The 16,028-nt window shown below is 43.2% G+C and overlaps 1 protein-coding gene across 1 annotated transcript; it reads left to right on the plus strand.

The window, feature by feature from the left end:
* Window positions 1-1,076: 1,076 nt before the first annotated feature.
* On the plus strand, window positions 1,077-16,015 carry EFNA1 (ephrin A1). The gene is made up of 4 exons (XM_070766593.1): window positions 1,077-1,598; window positions 13,063-13,358; window positions 14,383-14,448; window positions 15,603-16,015. The coding sequence occupies exons 1-4, from the start codon at window positions 1,498-1,500 to the stop codon at window positions 16,013-16,015; spliced, it is 876 nt and encodes a 291-aa protein (XP_070622694.1). The 5' UTR covers window positions 1,077-1,497.
* Window positions 16,016-16,028: the final 13 nt, after the last annotated feature.

Consider the following 16,028-nt stretch of genomic DNA (forward strand, 5'->3'; position numbering starts at 1 on the left):
GCCTTTTCCCACGTTGGAAGGGACACCCAGTGGTCTTCTAGCCCACCCCCACCCACCCCCTCCACTCAGAAAATAGAGAATAACAGAGAGATTAGACAGCCACCTGCCTGAAATGGTATAAGGGACAGCCAGAGGTCTTTAGTCCCAAATTGGAAGGGGCACCTAGAGGTCTTCTAGTCCCAAATTGGAAGGGGCACCTAGAGGTCTTCTAGTCCCAAATTGGAAGGGGCACCCAGAGGTCTTCTAGTCCCAAGTTGGAAGGGGCACCCAGAAGTCCTCTAGCCCACCCCCTGCTCAGAATAGAGAATAACACAGTTGGACCGGACCTTGAAGACCTATTTATCTATCTATCTATCTATCTATCTATCTATCTATCTATCTATCTATCTATCTATCTATCTATCTATCTATCTATTTATTTTGTCCAAAATGAGGTAATATATATAAAGAAAAATATAAAATAGAGGAGAAGATATATGAAAGGAAGAAAATATATATGATATATGAGATCTCCTCTTATTCCTGCTCACAGAGAATATAGAGAATAATAAGAGTCGGAAGGGGCACCCAGAGGTCCTCTAGCCCACCCCCTACTCAGAATAGAGAATAACACAGTTGGACCGGACCTTGGAGACCTATTTATTTATTTATTTATTTATTTATTTATTTATTTATTTATTTATTTATTTATTTATTTATTTATTTATTTATTTATTTATTTATTTTTATTTTGTCCAAAATGAGGTAATATATATAAATAAAAATATAAAATAGAGGAGAAGATATATGAAAGGAAGAAAATATATATGATATATGAGATCTCCTCTTATTCCTGCTCACAGAGAATATAGAGAATAATAAGAGTCGGAAGGGGCACCCAGAGGTCCTCTAGCCCAACCCGCTGCTCCTGGAAAGACGACGTTTGACTTGTTTGGCGACAATTGCTGTCTAAGCGCAGCGTGTCTGGCGCTCGCCCAAGGCAAGGCGTCGAGCCACGGCCGCCGCTTGGGGTCACTCAGCCGGCAACCCCGCCTCGCTCCCTTCGCTTCTCTCTCTCTCTCTCTCTTTTTCTCGTCGGCCCGGCAGGGGCGGCCCCTCCGCCCAGTACTTAAAAGCAGGGCTGGGACGCCTGGCTCGGTTTAGGCGAGGCAGCCAGCGCGGCACGGAGCGAAGGCGGGAGCGCCCCAGGGCGAACGAGCGAGTCTGAGCTGGTGCGCGCCGTCGGAGGAGGCGAGCAAAGCAAGCGAGCAAGCAAGAAGGGAAGAAGCAAACAGAAAGGGAAGGAAAGAAAGAGAGAGAGAGGAAAAGGAGAAGAGAGGAAAGGACAGGGGTAAGAAGGACAGGAAAGGAAAGAAGGAAAGAAAGAGAAAAAAGAAAGAAAGAAAGAGAAAGAAAGAAAGAAGACACACAGACAGACAGGAAGGAGGAAAGAAAGAAGGAAAAGAAAGAAAGAAAGAAAGAAAGAAAGAAAGAAAGAAGAGTGGAGACTGCGGGCTGATGGATCTCCCACCGTGGACCCCCCTCCTCGGTCTCTGCTGCGCCCTGAGCCTGGTATCCGGACAAAGGCACACGGTGTTTTGGAACAGCACCAACCCCAAGTGAGTTCGCGTCCGCTGGGGGGGGGGGGGGGCTCTGGGAGAGAGACCGGGAGGGGGCGCAGGGCAGCTTCTAGGCTCGGAGGGGCAGAGACCCCCCCCCAACCCCCAGTCCTTTCAAGCAATCCCCCCGATTTGGGCCGGTCCTCTCCTTAATAAGGCGCCCTCCAGGCTGGCTCCTGCGCGCTTGGAGAGGGAGCGAGGCGCGCCTTCTGCGACCCCCCTCTTCTCTCCCCCCTTCCCCGGATCGGGGGAAAACGGGGGGTCTCCAGTTTCATCGGAGGCCCCTCTGGCTTGCCCGGCCACCCAGCAGGCTTCCAGACCCCCCCACCCCACCCCAAAGGGGGAATTATTTGGAAGACTGGCAAAATGCGCTTTTGGCTGCGTTTTGGGTTCACAAGCGAGCCCACCGCCTCAATTTAAGACCCGGCCAGCCTTTGCATCCCCCCCAGTTTCCTGCAAAGGGGAGAAGGGGTGTTCCCCCCCCCCATCCCGAGCGCCCCCAAACCATGAATGTGAATACCTGGTTTTATATCTTTGGGGTTTCAGGGTTGTTTTCGGTTGGATTTCTCCTGTCTATTTTGCATTGTATTTTATTCTCTGAGTCTGCGGAGAAGGGGGGCATAGGAATTTAACTAACTAATTAATTAAGTATTATTATTATTATTATTATTATTATTATTATTATTATTAATTAGATTTGTATGCCGCCCCTCTCCGAAGACTCGGAGCGGCATACAAAGTAAGTAAGTAAGTAAGTAAGTAAGTAAGTAAGTAAGTAAGTAAGTAACTAACTAACTAACTAACTAACTAACTAACTAACTAACTAACTAACTAACTAACTAATAAACAAATAAATACCCCATTCCCAGCTACCCGATGTCCACTTCCCGAGTCAAAAATGTCCCAACACCTTCCCTGTTTTTCGGTGGCACCCCAAACTGGGCCCTTGTTGCAAACCCCCGGGTGCCAGCTCCAAAGCCTTGCCAGATAGGGTGCTCCGTGCAAATTTGCACACTTGCACACCCGTTCCCCCCCTTTCGCATCTCTCTCTCTCTCTCTAGCCGAAAGTTAACCCCCCCCAGCCAAACTTTTGATGGACAGCTGTGGGGGGTTTCCTTCCTGCCAACTGTTGTGGGAAGGGGAAGACCCCAGAGGGAGAAGGGTGGGGGGTTACTGGGCAGGAGGCCCCCCTTATTCTCCACCTTGGAGGAGGGACTGGCAGGGGGAGAGAGAGCTGGGATTTGTAAATAGCCACTGTGTGTAGGCCTGCCTTGGCACCTGGCCCGCACCTGGGAACAGTCACACGGGCGTGAAAACGGGAGGAGGCAGCCTCGCTCGGAAGGGAGTGGGCAGCGGCAGTTGTTATTGTTATGATCCTTACATTTATCGGACGCCTATCTGGCCACGGGGCTCTCCCAGACGGCTCCCAGGTTGCAGATACTCCTCGGTGTGCCTCCTTGCTCTTCCTAGTAGCATCTACTCGGCCGGCGTCTCTTGCCAATCTGGTAGAAATAATAATAATAAAAATACCCTTCAAATGTTTGAAGCCAGGAGAGAAGGTTTGGAAACCTTCTCTCATTATAATTGTATTTTATTATTATGGGTTTTTTTACCCTTGTAAGCTGCCCTGAGTCTGCTTGGAGAAGGGTGGCCTATGAAAGAAAGAAAGAGAGAGAGAGAAGGAAAAAAGAAAAAGAGAGAAAGAAGGAAAGAAAGAAAAAGAGAGAGAGAGAGAAATAAAGAAAGAGAGAGAGAGAGAGAGAAAGAAAGAAAAAAAGAAAAAAAGAAGGAAGGAAAAAGAGAGAAAGAAAGAGAAAGCAGGAAAGAAAGAGAGAAAGAAAGAAGGAAAGAGAAAGAGAGAGAAAGAAAGAAAAAAGAAGGAAGGAAGGAAAGGAAGAGAAAGAGGGAGAGAAAGAAAGAGAAAGAAGGAAGGAAAGAAAGAAAGAGAGAGAGAGAGAGAAAGAAAGAGTAAGTAAGAAAGAAAGAGAGAAAGAAAGAAGGAAGGAAGGAAGGAAAGAAAGAAAGAGAGAGAGAGAGAAAGTCCTTTCTTTTTTCCTGGGTAATTTTTTTTTAAGAAAAAAATTCCTTTCCACATGCAATTATACAATGTAATATACCATCTATTTTCATTACAATAAAAGGCAGTGTCGTGTCAGTAAACCATATGCAATCACACAAAACAATTCTAAATTCATACTTATTTGATTTCCGTATAATACATCATTTTTTCCCTATTGCCACAACTCCCTTAATTTTGTCATCCAGATAAACCAATGTTCTTGTTTTTTTAATTCAAGCCTTAATACTTCATTCCAACTTCATTACAACAAAAATCTCTTATTATCTTCAACGCTAAGCCGCGGTGCTTCCTAATAAACTCCTTTCTAACCAGCTCCTATCTCATCACATGTATAATGCTTTGCCAGTCTGGAGCTGGGCTTTCAAGTGGCGGGGAGTTCCGATGACAGGCGCCTCTTTCTCTTCTTCCCGAGGTCATTCTGCAACCCGCCGTCTGCAAATCTCCCTTCGAGCAAGGCGGGGTTATCACTTAACTGCTTACTTGGGGTTGAACCCGGTTAAAATTTGGGGTGTGGGGGGGGATTGGGACTCTGGGGGGGGGGCGGGGAGAGATTCGGGCAAGTCAGGAAAAAGGTTTCTTGTCTTTTTCTGGGGTTCTCTTATTTTGGGGGGGTGACGTTCCTGGAATTTGCAGGACGTGTGGAGGTGGAGATGTGCCTCTGAGCATAGGGCGAGCGCAAAGTTTCCCTGCTGGGTTTTGAAGAGATTGTGGGTCGTTTTGTGGCAGTGGGAGGGTTAAAACAACCTTGTTTTCGCGGAGATTGTTTGGCTTTGCCAAGAAACCGGGGGCAGCTGTGTCCTGTTGTGAACGCCTCAAGGCTGGGGCCTCTCCAGGTGGTCTCCTCTCCTCCTCCTCCTCCTCCTCAGTTTGTCCATATCCCGATTTCCCTGGTTATTTTTCTTTTATTTATTTTTGCAACCAGCGATACATTATGTGTGTGTGTATGTGTGTGTAATATATTTTTGCTGATAATGAAAAGGAAGGGAGACGACTATAGATCTGTAGTGTAGATTTATACTATAGACTCGACAAAAAACATCACACACACACACACATTAAATGGGTGTCTGTTTGCAAATATGTATGTATGTATGTATGTATCACATGTTTTCTATGCGACGTTTCGGTGAAATCACATTCACCATCATCAGGCTGAAGTTGTAAGCTTCGTGCTGCTTTGAATATAGTTCTATAAATATAAATATAAATATAAATATAAATATAAATATAAATATAAATATAAATATAAATATAAATATAAATATAAATATAAATATAAATATAAATATAAATATAAATATAAATATAAATATAAATATAAATATAAATATAAATTCTTAGCAGCAGGCTGCCAGATGTCAAGACCGAGGCCTTCAAACTTGGCAACTTTGAAGACTTGTGGACTACAACTCCCAGAATCCCCCAATCAAGCAGAAATTGTCTATACCAGAGGTCTTCAAACTATGCTGGCTGGGGGATTCTGGGAGTTGAAGTCCACAAGTCTTCAAAGTTGCCAAGTTTGAAGGCCTCTGGTGTAGACAATTCCCCATTGGCTGGGGGATTCTGGGAGTTGAAGTCCACAAGTTCTTAAAGTTGCCAGGTTTGAAGGCCTCTGATGTAGACAATTCCCCATTGGCTGGGGGATTCTGGGAGTTGAAGTCCACAAGTTCTTAAAGTTGCCAGGTTTGAAGGCCTCTGATGTAGACAATTCCCCATTGGCTGGGGGATTCTGGGAGTTGAAGTCCACAAGTTCTTAAAGTTGCCAAGTTTGAAGGCCTCTGGTGTAGACAATTCCCCATTGGCTGGGGGATTCTGGGAGTTGAAGTCCACAAGTTCTTAAAGTTGCCAGGTTTGAAGGCCTCTGATGTAGACAATTCCCCATTGGCTGGGGGATTCTGGGAGTTGAAGTCCACCAGTCTTCAAAGTTGCCAGGTTTGGGGACCCCTCTGTCAGGACTACACCTCCCCTCTTCCTTTGCCACGGGCCCAAGAAGGAACCTAGATTGAAGGAAGACAGGAAGATGTGAAGGCGTCGAATGATGTATTTATTAATTCTGTTGATTTGCCACTCAGCGTTCAGGTGACTCTGCAGTAAGCAAGGAGCTACGAGGTTCTTAATCCTTCTTCTGCTCCAGAGAAGCTGACTTGGTGATTTTGGAGCTAGGCTACCTCTCAGGGATGTCATAACTGGTAGAAGGAAGGTTTTTAACAGAATATCAGCATTAGAAGAGACTTCCGAGGTCTTCTAGTCTAACCCCTGGCTCAAAGCAGGAAAACCTATTCCAGATTAATGGCTGTGCACAGTTGCTTCTTTTTTTAAAAAAAACCCAGTGATGGAGAAGGAAGGAAGGAGAAGTAAGAAAGGAGAGAAGGAAGGAAAAAAGGAAGGAAGGAAGGAAAGAAAGAAGGAGAGAAGGAAGGAAGGAAGGAAAGAAAGAAGGAGAGAAGGAAGGAAAGAAAGAAAGAGAAAGAAGGAGAGAAGGAAGGAAAAAAGGAAGGAAGCAAGGAAAGAAAGAAGGAGAGAAGGAAGGAAGGAAGCAAGGAAGGAAGGGATAGCAGAATAACAGAGCTGGAAGGGACCTTGTGTCTCCTGCTTGAGGGGCTGGGCTAGAAGACCTTTAACGCCCCTTCCAACTCTGCTGAGAATCGACGGAGGAGATGGAGCCTCCACTTGAAGGAGCACTCTATCACGTCGTCAGAAAATCAGAAGAGAGTCATCTAAGCAGGGTCAGAAATGGTGGTAGGGTCTCCCTAGGTGACCTCTAAGGTCCCTTCTGTCTCCGTTGAACCTGTTAAGGGTCAGGCTGGTCTAGATGACCTCTAAGGTCCCTTGCGACTACATGCAGCTTCGGAAAGCGGGTGAAAATGAGGAGGGTCTCCCATCTTTGAATGTCCGTTGAATGATTGTTTTTATTTCTGGGGTTTTAACTGTTTTATATTGTTGTTGTTGTTATTATTATTATTACTATTACTACTACTACTACTACTACTACTACTACTACACATTGAGTTACAGTTTTTCTGTACTGGTCCTTAGTTTGCTTCACCTTGAGAAGCTTCCTATTGTTTTTATTTCTGGGGTTTTAACTGTTTTATATTATTGTTGTTGTTGTTATTTTAATTGTATGCCACACAACGTTTGCAAGGAATTGAGCGGCTTATACATTTTAATAAATCAAATTAAACTTGTAGACGTTACGCACAACATCCCCTCCCTCCTCCTCCTCCCCCTCTTTTAATTTTTAATTTTTTTTAAAAAGGCCTGGACTTTGGATCCACATTGCAGAAACTCAACCAGGTGGAAAGAAATCTTGGCCAGGCCAGGCGCGGAGGGGGGAAAGTTAGTAAGAGGGGGTCAACCAAGCCCTCCTTTCCCAGGACGGGCGGGCGTCCTGCTGGCCTGGGGCCTCTTCCTTCCCGCCAGGCTTTGGCCAGCAGCCAAGGGACGGCGCCAGGGTTATTCGGGGCAGGAAGCCTAAGCCTCCCTCCTGTTATTTTTTCTGGGCGAGAAAAACATCTTGCAAAGTTTTTCCTCTTTTCTCCTTGAGACAGAAGAGGGTTGTTTGGTCAAGCGCCTGGTGGTGACAACTCCAGGGAGGAAAACAGAGGGAGGGGCTGTGTTTTTAAGACTGGCGGGGGGGGGGGCGGAGGAAATCATAACCCATTTGGCTGCTAGATGACTACAGTCGGAAGGGATCTTGGAGGTCATCTAGCCCAACCCCCAGCTCCAAGCAGGAGAGCCTCTATAGACTGTTCTGGATGAATGGCTGTGCAGTTGCTTCTTTTTTAAAAAAAAAAACCCCAGTGATGGAGAAGAGAGGGAGGAAGGAAGGAAGGAAAAGGAAGGAAGGGAATTGGAGGTAGAGGAAGGAAGGAAAAGGAAGGAAGGAAGGAAGGAAGGAAGAGAATTGGAGGTAGAAGAAGGAAGGAAGGAAGGAAGGAAAAGGAAGGAAGAAAGGAAGAGAATTGGAGGTAGAAGAAGGAAGGAAGGAAGGAAAAGGAAGGAAGGGAATTGGAGGTAGAGGAAGGAAGGAAGGAAGGAAAAGGAAGGAAGAAAGGAAGAGAATTGGAGGTAGAGGAAGGAAGGAAGGAAGGAAAAGGAAGGAAGGAAGGAAAAGGAAGGAAGGGAATTGGAGGTAGAGGAAGGAAGGAAGGAAGGGAATTGGAGGTAGAGGAAGGAAGGAAAAGGAAGGAAGGAAAAGGAAGGAAGGGAATTGGAGGTAGAGGAAGGAAGGAAGGAAAAAGAAGGAAGGGAATTGGAGGTAGAGGAAGGAAGGAAGGAAAGGAGGGAAGGGAAGGAAGGAAGGAAAACAAAGGAAGGAAGGAAGGGAATTGGAGGCGGAGGAATGAAAGAAGAAAGGAAGGAAGGAAAGAAGGAAGGAAGGAAGAATAGCAGAATAACAAGAGTGGAAGGGACCTTGGAGATCTTATAGTCCAATGCCCATTTAATTCCTGCATAAACCCCCTTTTTTCTTGATCCTCCTCAAATAAAATGCCACCTCCTGAATTTTTCACTCTCTTGTTTCTTCGGGAGCCCAAAATACTTTCCCCAGATGTTCAGGACCAAAAAGACGGTAGGGCAACATCTGCAGAACATCTGGTTTGTGGCTTCCGGCACCTGGGATCATTATTTTATTTCTTCATCTGTAGATTAAGGCAACATACAAACACACACATACACACACACACTCCAGCTCAATTAAAATTTTCGCTTTTTGCTGCATTCGGGCACCACACACATAGACACACAAACACACACACAAATACACACCCATTCCAGCTGAACTAAAATTTTCACCTGGGCACCACACACATAGACACACAAGCACACACACAAATACACACCCATTCCAGCTGAACTAAAATGTTCACCTTTCACTGAATTTGGGCATCACACAAACACAGCAACACACACAAACACACACACATCCATTCCAGCTCAACTAAAATTTTCGCCTTTCGCTGCCGTTGGCTTGCCAGCTTCCCAAACCCTGAATGTATTTTTATTTTTATTTTATTTTATTTTATTTTATTTTATTTTATTTTATTTTATTATTTTATTTTATTTTATTTTATTTTATTTTACTTTACTGTACTTTACTTTACTTTACTTTACTTTACTTTACTTTATTTTATTTTTATTTCTTTCATTTCTCCCTCTCCAACTTAGCCTGCAGAGTCTGCGAAGAGGGGCGGCATACAAATCTAAATAATAATAATAATAATAATAATAATAATAATAATAATAATAATAATAATTAGCCAGGATTCCCCCTTTTTTGCCCACCTTCCTGGGTAAATATTTGCCAAGGGGGGGTTGTCAGATCTTGGGTGGTGGGAACCCCCCCAGGGCACCACCTGTGCTGTATCTCTCTTTTAAGGGCGCTTAAAAGTGGTTTATTGTTCTGCCAAAGGATCGGCCGCCTTGGCGAAGGGAGGCCCCGTCAAACCGGTTTGGGAGAAGCCGTGGTTTGTTCCCTCCGTTCCCAGCTGCGTGGGGAAGCGGAGAAACCTTTAATAACTAACTTCGCCTTTGGAATGTCGTCCGGGTGTAGATCCTCCGCTCGCTTGTATATTTCTCCCTCCTTACGAGATTAATGTCCTGCCTGGACTTTTGGGAACAAGGTAAACCAGGTTTCGTGGTTGACCTTGTTTAGAAACATAGAAACATAGACGATTGAGGGCAGAAGAAGACCTCCTGGTCCATCTCGTCTGCCCTTATACTATTTCCGGTATTTTATCTTGGGATGGATCTATGGTTATCCCAGGCATGTTTCAATTCAGTTACAACCATGTCTGCTGGAAGTTTGTTCCAAGGATCTACTCCTCTTTCAGTAAAATAATATTTTCTCACGTGGCTTCTGATCTTTCCCCCAACTGACCTCAGATAGTGCCCCCTTGTTCTTGTGTTCACTTTCCTATTAAAAACACTTCCCTCCTGAACCTTATTTAACCCTTTAACATATTTAAATGCTTTGATCATGTCCCCCCTTTCCCTTCTGTCCTCCAGACTAGACAGATGGAGTTCATGAAGTCTCTTATGCTTGAAACTTTCCACCATTTTTGTCGCCTGTCTTTGGACCCGTTCAATTTGATCCATCTCTTTTTGGAGGTGAGGCCTCCAGAACTGAACACAGTATTATTCCAAATGGGGTCTCACCAGCGCTCTATATAAGGGGATCACAATCTCCCTCTTCCTGCTTGTGATACCTCTAGCTATGCAGCTAAGCATCCGACTCGCTTTCCCTACTGCCTGATTGCACTGTTCACCCCTTTGGAGACGGTCGGAAATCACGACCCCTCAATCCTTCTCTTCGGATGTTTTTGCTAACACAGGTTTCATCCCCCAGAAACTTTTAAAAAGAGACTGGGGCCTGGGGTTGGGCTAGATGACCTCCAAGGCCCCTTTACAACTCTGTTTATCTGTTAAATTGGGATAGGGTGGGTCCCAAGGACGATCATGTGACACACACACACACACACTGGGATTTTGCAACCGAAGTAAAAACATACTGGTGTTGCCAAGGGCCTGCCTTTTGATCCCAGGTCAGTAGGGATTCTGTGACGGTCGTAAGCGCAAGGACTTGGGCTGAGTCTAAGCTGGTTTTTTTTAAAAAAAATTCTCATGGGGCTGTGGTCACTTCTGTAAGACGAGGATGCCCTGCGTTATTGCTTTAGAGTTAGACCAAGGACAAGTCCATCTCCAGCTTGAGCAGAGGGTTGGACTATAAGATCTCCAAGGTCCCTTCCAGCTCTGTTATTCTGCTATTCCTTCCTTCTTTCCTTCTTTCCCTTCTTTCTCCATCTGTATTTTATCTATTCCTTCCATCTCAATATGCATCTAACTCTTCCTTCCTTCCTTTCTTCTCCTCTTTCCTTCCTTTCCTTCTTTCTCCATCTGTATTTATCTATTCCTTCCATCTCAATATGCATCTAACTCTTCCTTCATTCATTCCTTCCTTCCTCTCTTCCTTCCTTCTCCTCTTTCCTTCCTTTCCTTCTTTCTCCATCTGTATTTTATCTATTCCTTCCATCTCAATATGCATCTAACTCTTCCTTCCTTCCGTCCTTTCTTCCTTCCTTCTCCTCTTTCCTTCCTTTCCTTCTTTCTCCATCTGTATTTATTTATTCCTTCCATCTCAATATGCATCTAACTCTTCCTTCCTTCCTTTCTTCCTTCCTTCCTTCTCTTTCCTTCCTTCCTTCCTTCCTTCTCCTCTTTCCTTCCTTCCTTCCTTCTTTCTCCATCTGTATTTATCTATTCCTTCCATCTCAATGAGCATCTATTTGTTCCTTCCTGTCTCTCATCTTTGTGTCTCTTGCTTGTTTGTCAAGCCAATAATAATAATAATGATAAAATACAAGGTTAATGCCTTTAAACCGATTGTTTAGCCGAGTTAGCCTAGGGAACCCACCTTGGCTGTGGCTGATAGGAACTGGAGTTATTCCATCAGGTTTTGGAGGCCCTCTCAGGCGCTTCTTGATCATTCCAAGACATGCTTGATTAAAAAAAAGAGAGAGAGAGAAGTGTTTAATTTCCGTTTATTGGATTTGCAAAGCCCGCTGTTGGAAAACGACACGATTAAAAAGAGATTAAAAAACAAGCCAGCAACGAAGCAAAGACGGTAATGCCACCGAATGTATTTCAATTGCCAGGGGATTGAAGAATGCAACTAGCAATATTTGGAATTAAAAGGCAACAACGCAGTCCATCCCCTCGCTGGACGGAGAATCAAACTGGATTTGAAATAATCCAAGCTCAAGAAAGGATACCTTATAGTTTAATTCTTAAATTGATTGACAGGTCTCTTCCTTGTTATTTAACTACTGGCAGCCCTTAAGGTCAGCCTGTATTAGAGGTAGTCCTGGACTTACAACCACATGTCATAAGTCAGGGAATCTACAGCCCAAGGCCAGATCCGTTGCTAAGCGAGGTAGTAATTAAACAAGCTTTATACACCCTTTTCCGTTATTTTATTAAGCAAACCACTAAGGGGATCACATCATCGTTAAACAAACCTGGATTCCCTCCTTGGGTCGTAGATTCCCTAAAGTGAGCTAGTCACGGCCACTATCGTTATTAAGCAAATCACCGTGGGCATTAAAGCTAGTCATTAAGCGAGTCTCTCCCACTCTCGTTATTAAGCAAGTCGAAAGAATCCCGTAGCCGTTGAGTAGGTCTGCCTCCTTGGCTGTGGATCCCCATTCCTCTCTCGGGGGCGGGTGGTCTACCTTGCAAGGTTGTTAGTAAGGACGACGATGGAGATGTCAAGTTATAAAGGATTCTCCATATTTTTAAAAAAATAAAGTTTATTAATTTTTCACTTAAAAAAAACAAAAAAAACCCAACCATAATAAATACAGTAAGTACAGTATCTATCTATCTATCTATCTATCTATCTATCTATCTATCTATCTATCTATCTATCTATCTAGCTATCTAGCTATCTAGCTATCTAGCTATCTAGCTATCTAATCTATCTATATCTAGCTATCATCTAGCTATCATCTAGCTATCTAATCTATCTATCTATCTTATCTATCTATCTATCTATCTATCTATCTATCTATCTATCTAATCTATCGATCAATCAATCTCAAGCTATCTATCTATCTATATCATATCTCTCTTTATCTATCTATCTATCTATCTATCTATCTATCTATCTATCTATCTATCTATCTCAAGCTATATATCTATATCATATCTCTCTTTCTATCTATCTATCTATCTATCTATCTATCTATCTATCTATCTATTTTTCTTTTGAGCTTGGTTACATTTTGTAAACTTATATACATTTAATCGCGCTGCACTTGGTCTTATTTTAATAAAATAGATGATATATTTATATTTTATACTATTATGCTGAATATTTGTACACTTAGAGGTTTACTCTTCTATATACTATTATACTAATGAATGTTAATTGTTTTTCAGTTTTTAGGATGTCTTTAATTCTTTTAACTCTTATTAATTGGATCAAATTGTTTTATTATGTTATTATGTATTCTATGTTGGTTGTGAACCGCCATAAGTCCATGGAGAGGGGCAGTATACAAATCCAATAAATAAATTAATAAATACGTTATGCATTTTCTACATATATATATTTACATAATGTGCTTCAATCTTAGCTCTTTCTTTTCATTTAGTTTTCCTGTGCCGAATCCATGGATGCCATCTGTCCCAAATTTCAAAGTATGCCCCCCCGAGTCTTCGGAGAGGGGTGGCCTACAAATCTAAATTATTATTATTATTATTATTATTATTATTATTATTATTATTATTATCCTGAATCTTTTTGGCCTCGCGAATCGGCCGTCAATCGATCCATCTCTGCGCATTCGTATTTTTAAGCCTCGTTTTTATATCGGTTTTTAGGTTTGCGCAAGAGGACTACACTGTCGAGGTGCGGCTGAACGAATATTTGGACATCATCTGTCCCCACTACGAGGATAACAACATCCCCGTCCACTCCATGGAGCGATACACGTTGTACCTGGTGGAGCGAGAGGAGTACGAGACCTGCAAACCGCGGTCCAAGGAGCAAGTCCGTTGGCAGTGCAATCGGCCGGACGCTCTACACGGTCCCGAGCGGCTCTCCGAAAAATTCCAGCGCTTCACGCCGTTCACCCTCGGCAAAGAATTTCGGGAGGGCCACGAATATTATTATATTTGTAAGTTTCCCTTTCGGCGATGAGGGGGAAATATTCGCGGGCTTTTTTGTTGATCCGTGGCGGAAACATTAAAAGATAAAAATAAGATTAGGACATTGGGATGGAATTAGAATTACCTTGGGTACCGCCTTCTGCCGCACGAATCCCAGCACCCGATTAGGTCCCGCAGAGTTGGCCTTCTCCGGGTCCTGTTGACTAAACAATGTTGTCTGGCGGGCCCCAGGAGAAGAGCCTTCTATGTGGCGGCCCCGGCCCTCTGGATTCAACTCCCCCCGGAGATTAGAACCGCCCCCACCCTCCTTGCCTTTTGTAAATTGCTGAAAACCCACCTATGTTGCCTGGCATGGGGAAATTGAGACATCCCCTTGCCAATATGATTTATGTATGGTATGATTGAGTTGTATTGTTATTTTAGTGATATGGGTTTTTAAATGTTTTTTAAGTATTGGATTTGATATATTGTTCATTATTGCTGTGAGCCTTCGGAGAGGGGCGGCATACAAATCTAATAAATTATTATTATTATTAGTAGTAGTAGTAGTAGAACTAGAAATTAGAATAGAATAAGAAAGAAAATAGAATATAGAATATAGATATATGTTTTGAATTGAGAGTTAGAATAGAATAGAATAAATTAGAATTAGAATTATTAGACTTGAAAATTATTAGACTTGAGAATTAGATTAGAACAGAACAGAATAGAATATTGAAAGGGAAAGGAATGGGATGGAATTAGAATAAGAATTTAGAAATATTAGAATTGAGAAATAGAATAGAATAGAATAGAATCCCGCCCATTAAATTTGGCTCCAAAAACTGCATCCGTTTCAAAATATGAGTGCTCACTTCTGCAACATTACTTATTTGAACACTCAAAGGCTAGAGAGAGGCATATTTTAAATTCTTGTGGTTTTCTGATTGTTACCGGCTGATTTTTTACAAAAATTTCATCTGTTTTTTTAAAAAAAAATAAGTCTCTTCGATTTTTTTGAAAATATTTTTCCTCTCCTTTTCTCTTGGCTAGCAAAACCGATTCACCGGCACGGAGACTCTTGTCTTAAACTGAAGGTGAAGGTGGTTGGGAAGAAAAGTAAGTATTTCAGCGTTTAAATATTGCTTTTCCGACTCTCCTTTTCTCCAACCACTTTTTCTTTAAAAATAAAAGTAATCCATTGGGCTTAACCTACAAAGAATATTTGCTTTGGAAGCCTGGAGCAGCGTAGCTACAATTACAATTTTGCCCCATTTCTGTTTCTTCAAACTTATTCGGGGTGGTGGTGCATACAGGCGGTCTTCATTTAGTGGTGGAAGTGGTGCCCCGTTTAACGACCGTTCAGAGTCGCTTTGGCAAGGGGAAAAATAATACAGTATTTTTCGGAGTATAAGACGCACCTTACTTTTTGGGGAGGAAAATAGGGAAAAGAATCTGCTTATAAGGTATCCATCTGGGTAGCATCCTTAGTCTGGTCAGCTTTGGCGTATTGTTTTATTTCCTGGTTAAGGGCTTTAAAAAAATTATTCTGAGAGGGTAACAATGAAAGAGCTTGCAAGCCAGTAAAAGCTGGGAACATCATTAGCACCTGGAAAAAAACAGTCGGAGCAATTAGAGCAATGGGAAAAAACCTCCAAAGACTTAGGGCTTGGAAAACACTCTTTGCAGAGAGTAACAATGAAAGAACTTGCAAGCAGCAAAGAGCTGGGAACATCATTAGCACCTGGTTAGGGCTGGAAAGAAACATCTGGAGCAAGTTAGAACAATGGGGGAAAAACCTGTAAAGACTTAGGACTTGGAAAACATTATTCGCAGAGAGTAACAATGAAACAGCCTGCAAGGTAACAGCTAGTTAGTTAGGGCTGGAAAAAAAAAGCTGCATTCAGAGTATAAAATACAGTTCTTTCAAAGTTATAATTTTTGTGGGTCTGCAAAAAAAATCAAAGGAAAGGTGACAGGAAGATTGTAACATGGGTGTTTCACTTAGGGACTGCTTCACAGAACGACCGAGTTCCCGTTCCCTGTTTTTGTCGCTAAGTGACGACAACTCGTTTGGTGCTTTAGACTCTCGTTTCTCCCCACGATGAGCCTGTGAGGGGCGGTTGGGGGGTGGAACTACATTACTAATGGGGGGAAAGAGAGAGAGAAGGATGTGAGAATCAAGACGGAAGGGGCAAAAAGGTTTCAGGATTTGGCATATCCTGATATTTGGGCTTATCCAAACTTAACGTCATCTCTTTCTTCCATCGCAGCTCTGATACCGCCTGGCCACATCCCGACGCAGAAGGGGAGCCTTCAATCAGGTAGGCCCAGAAATGGAAATGTGGGAAATTGTGGGCCTGGAGGGGAGGGATGTTGTCCCAGGTGGGGGTTGTCACTCCCTGTGCGCTGTGCACACAACTTCGTGTCTCTGGCGTTCGTCCGAGCGAGATTTTGTTTCTGCACATGCATAGGAAGTGAAATCTCGCGAGGGGACGGGTGTACATGTGGGATTTCGGTGAATTTTTTTGCTTCTGCGCATGCGCAGCAGGAAAAAATTGCCGAAATCTCTCTCACGCGCGTGTCCCCTCGTGAGATTTTGCTTCCCGCACATGTACAGAAGGAAAATCTTGCTCGGACTCATACCGGGGATACGAAGTTGCGTAGGCAACTCAATTTTCGCTAGCGGCGCGGCGTCC

This window comes from Erythrolamprus reginae, chromosome 13, assembly GCF_031021105.1.
Source record: "Erythrolamprus reginae isolate rEryReg1 chromosome 13, rEryReg1.hap1, whole genome shotgun sequence".
Taxonomy (NCBI): domain Eukaryota; kingdom Metazoa; phylum Chordata; class Lepidosauria; order Squamata; family Dipsadidae; genus Erythrolamprus; species Erythrolamprus reginae.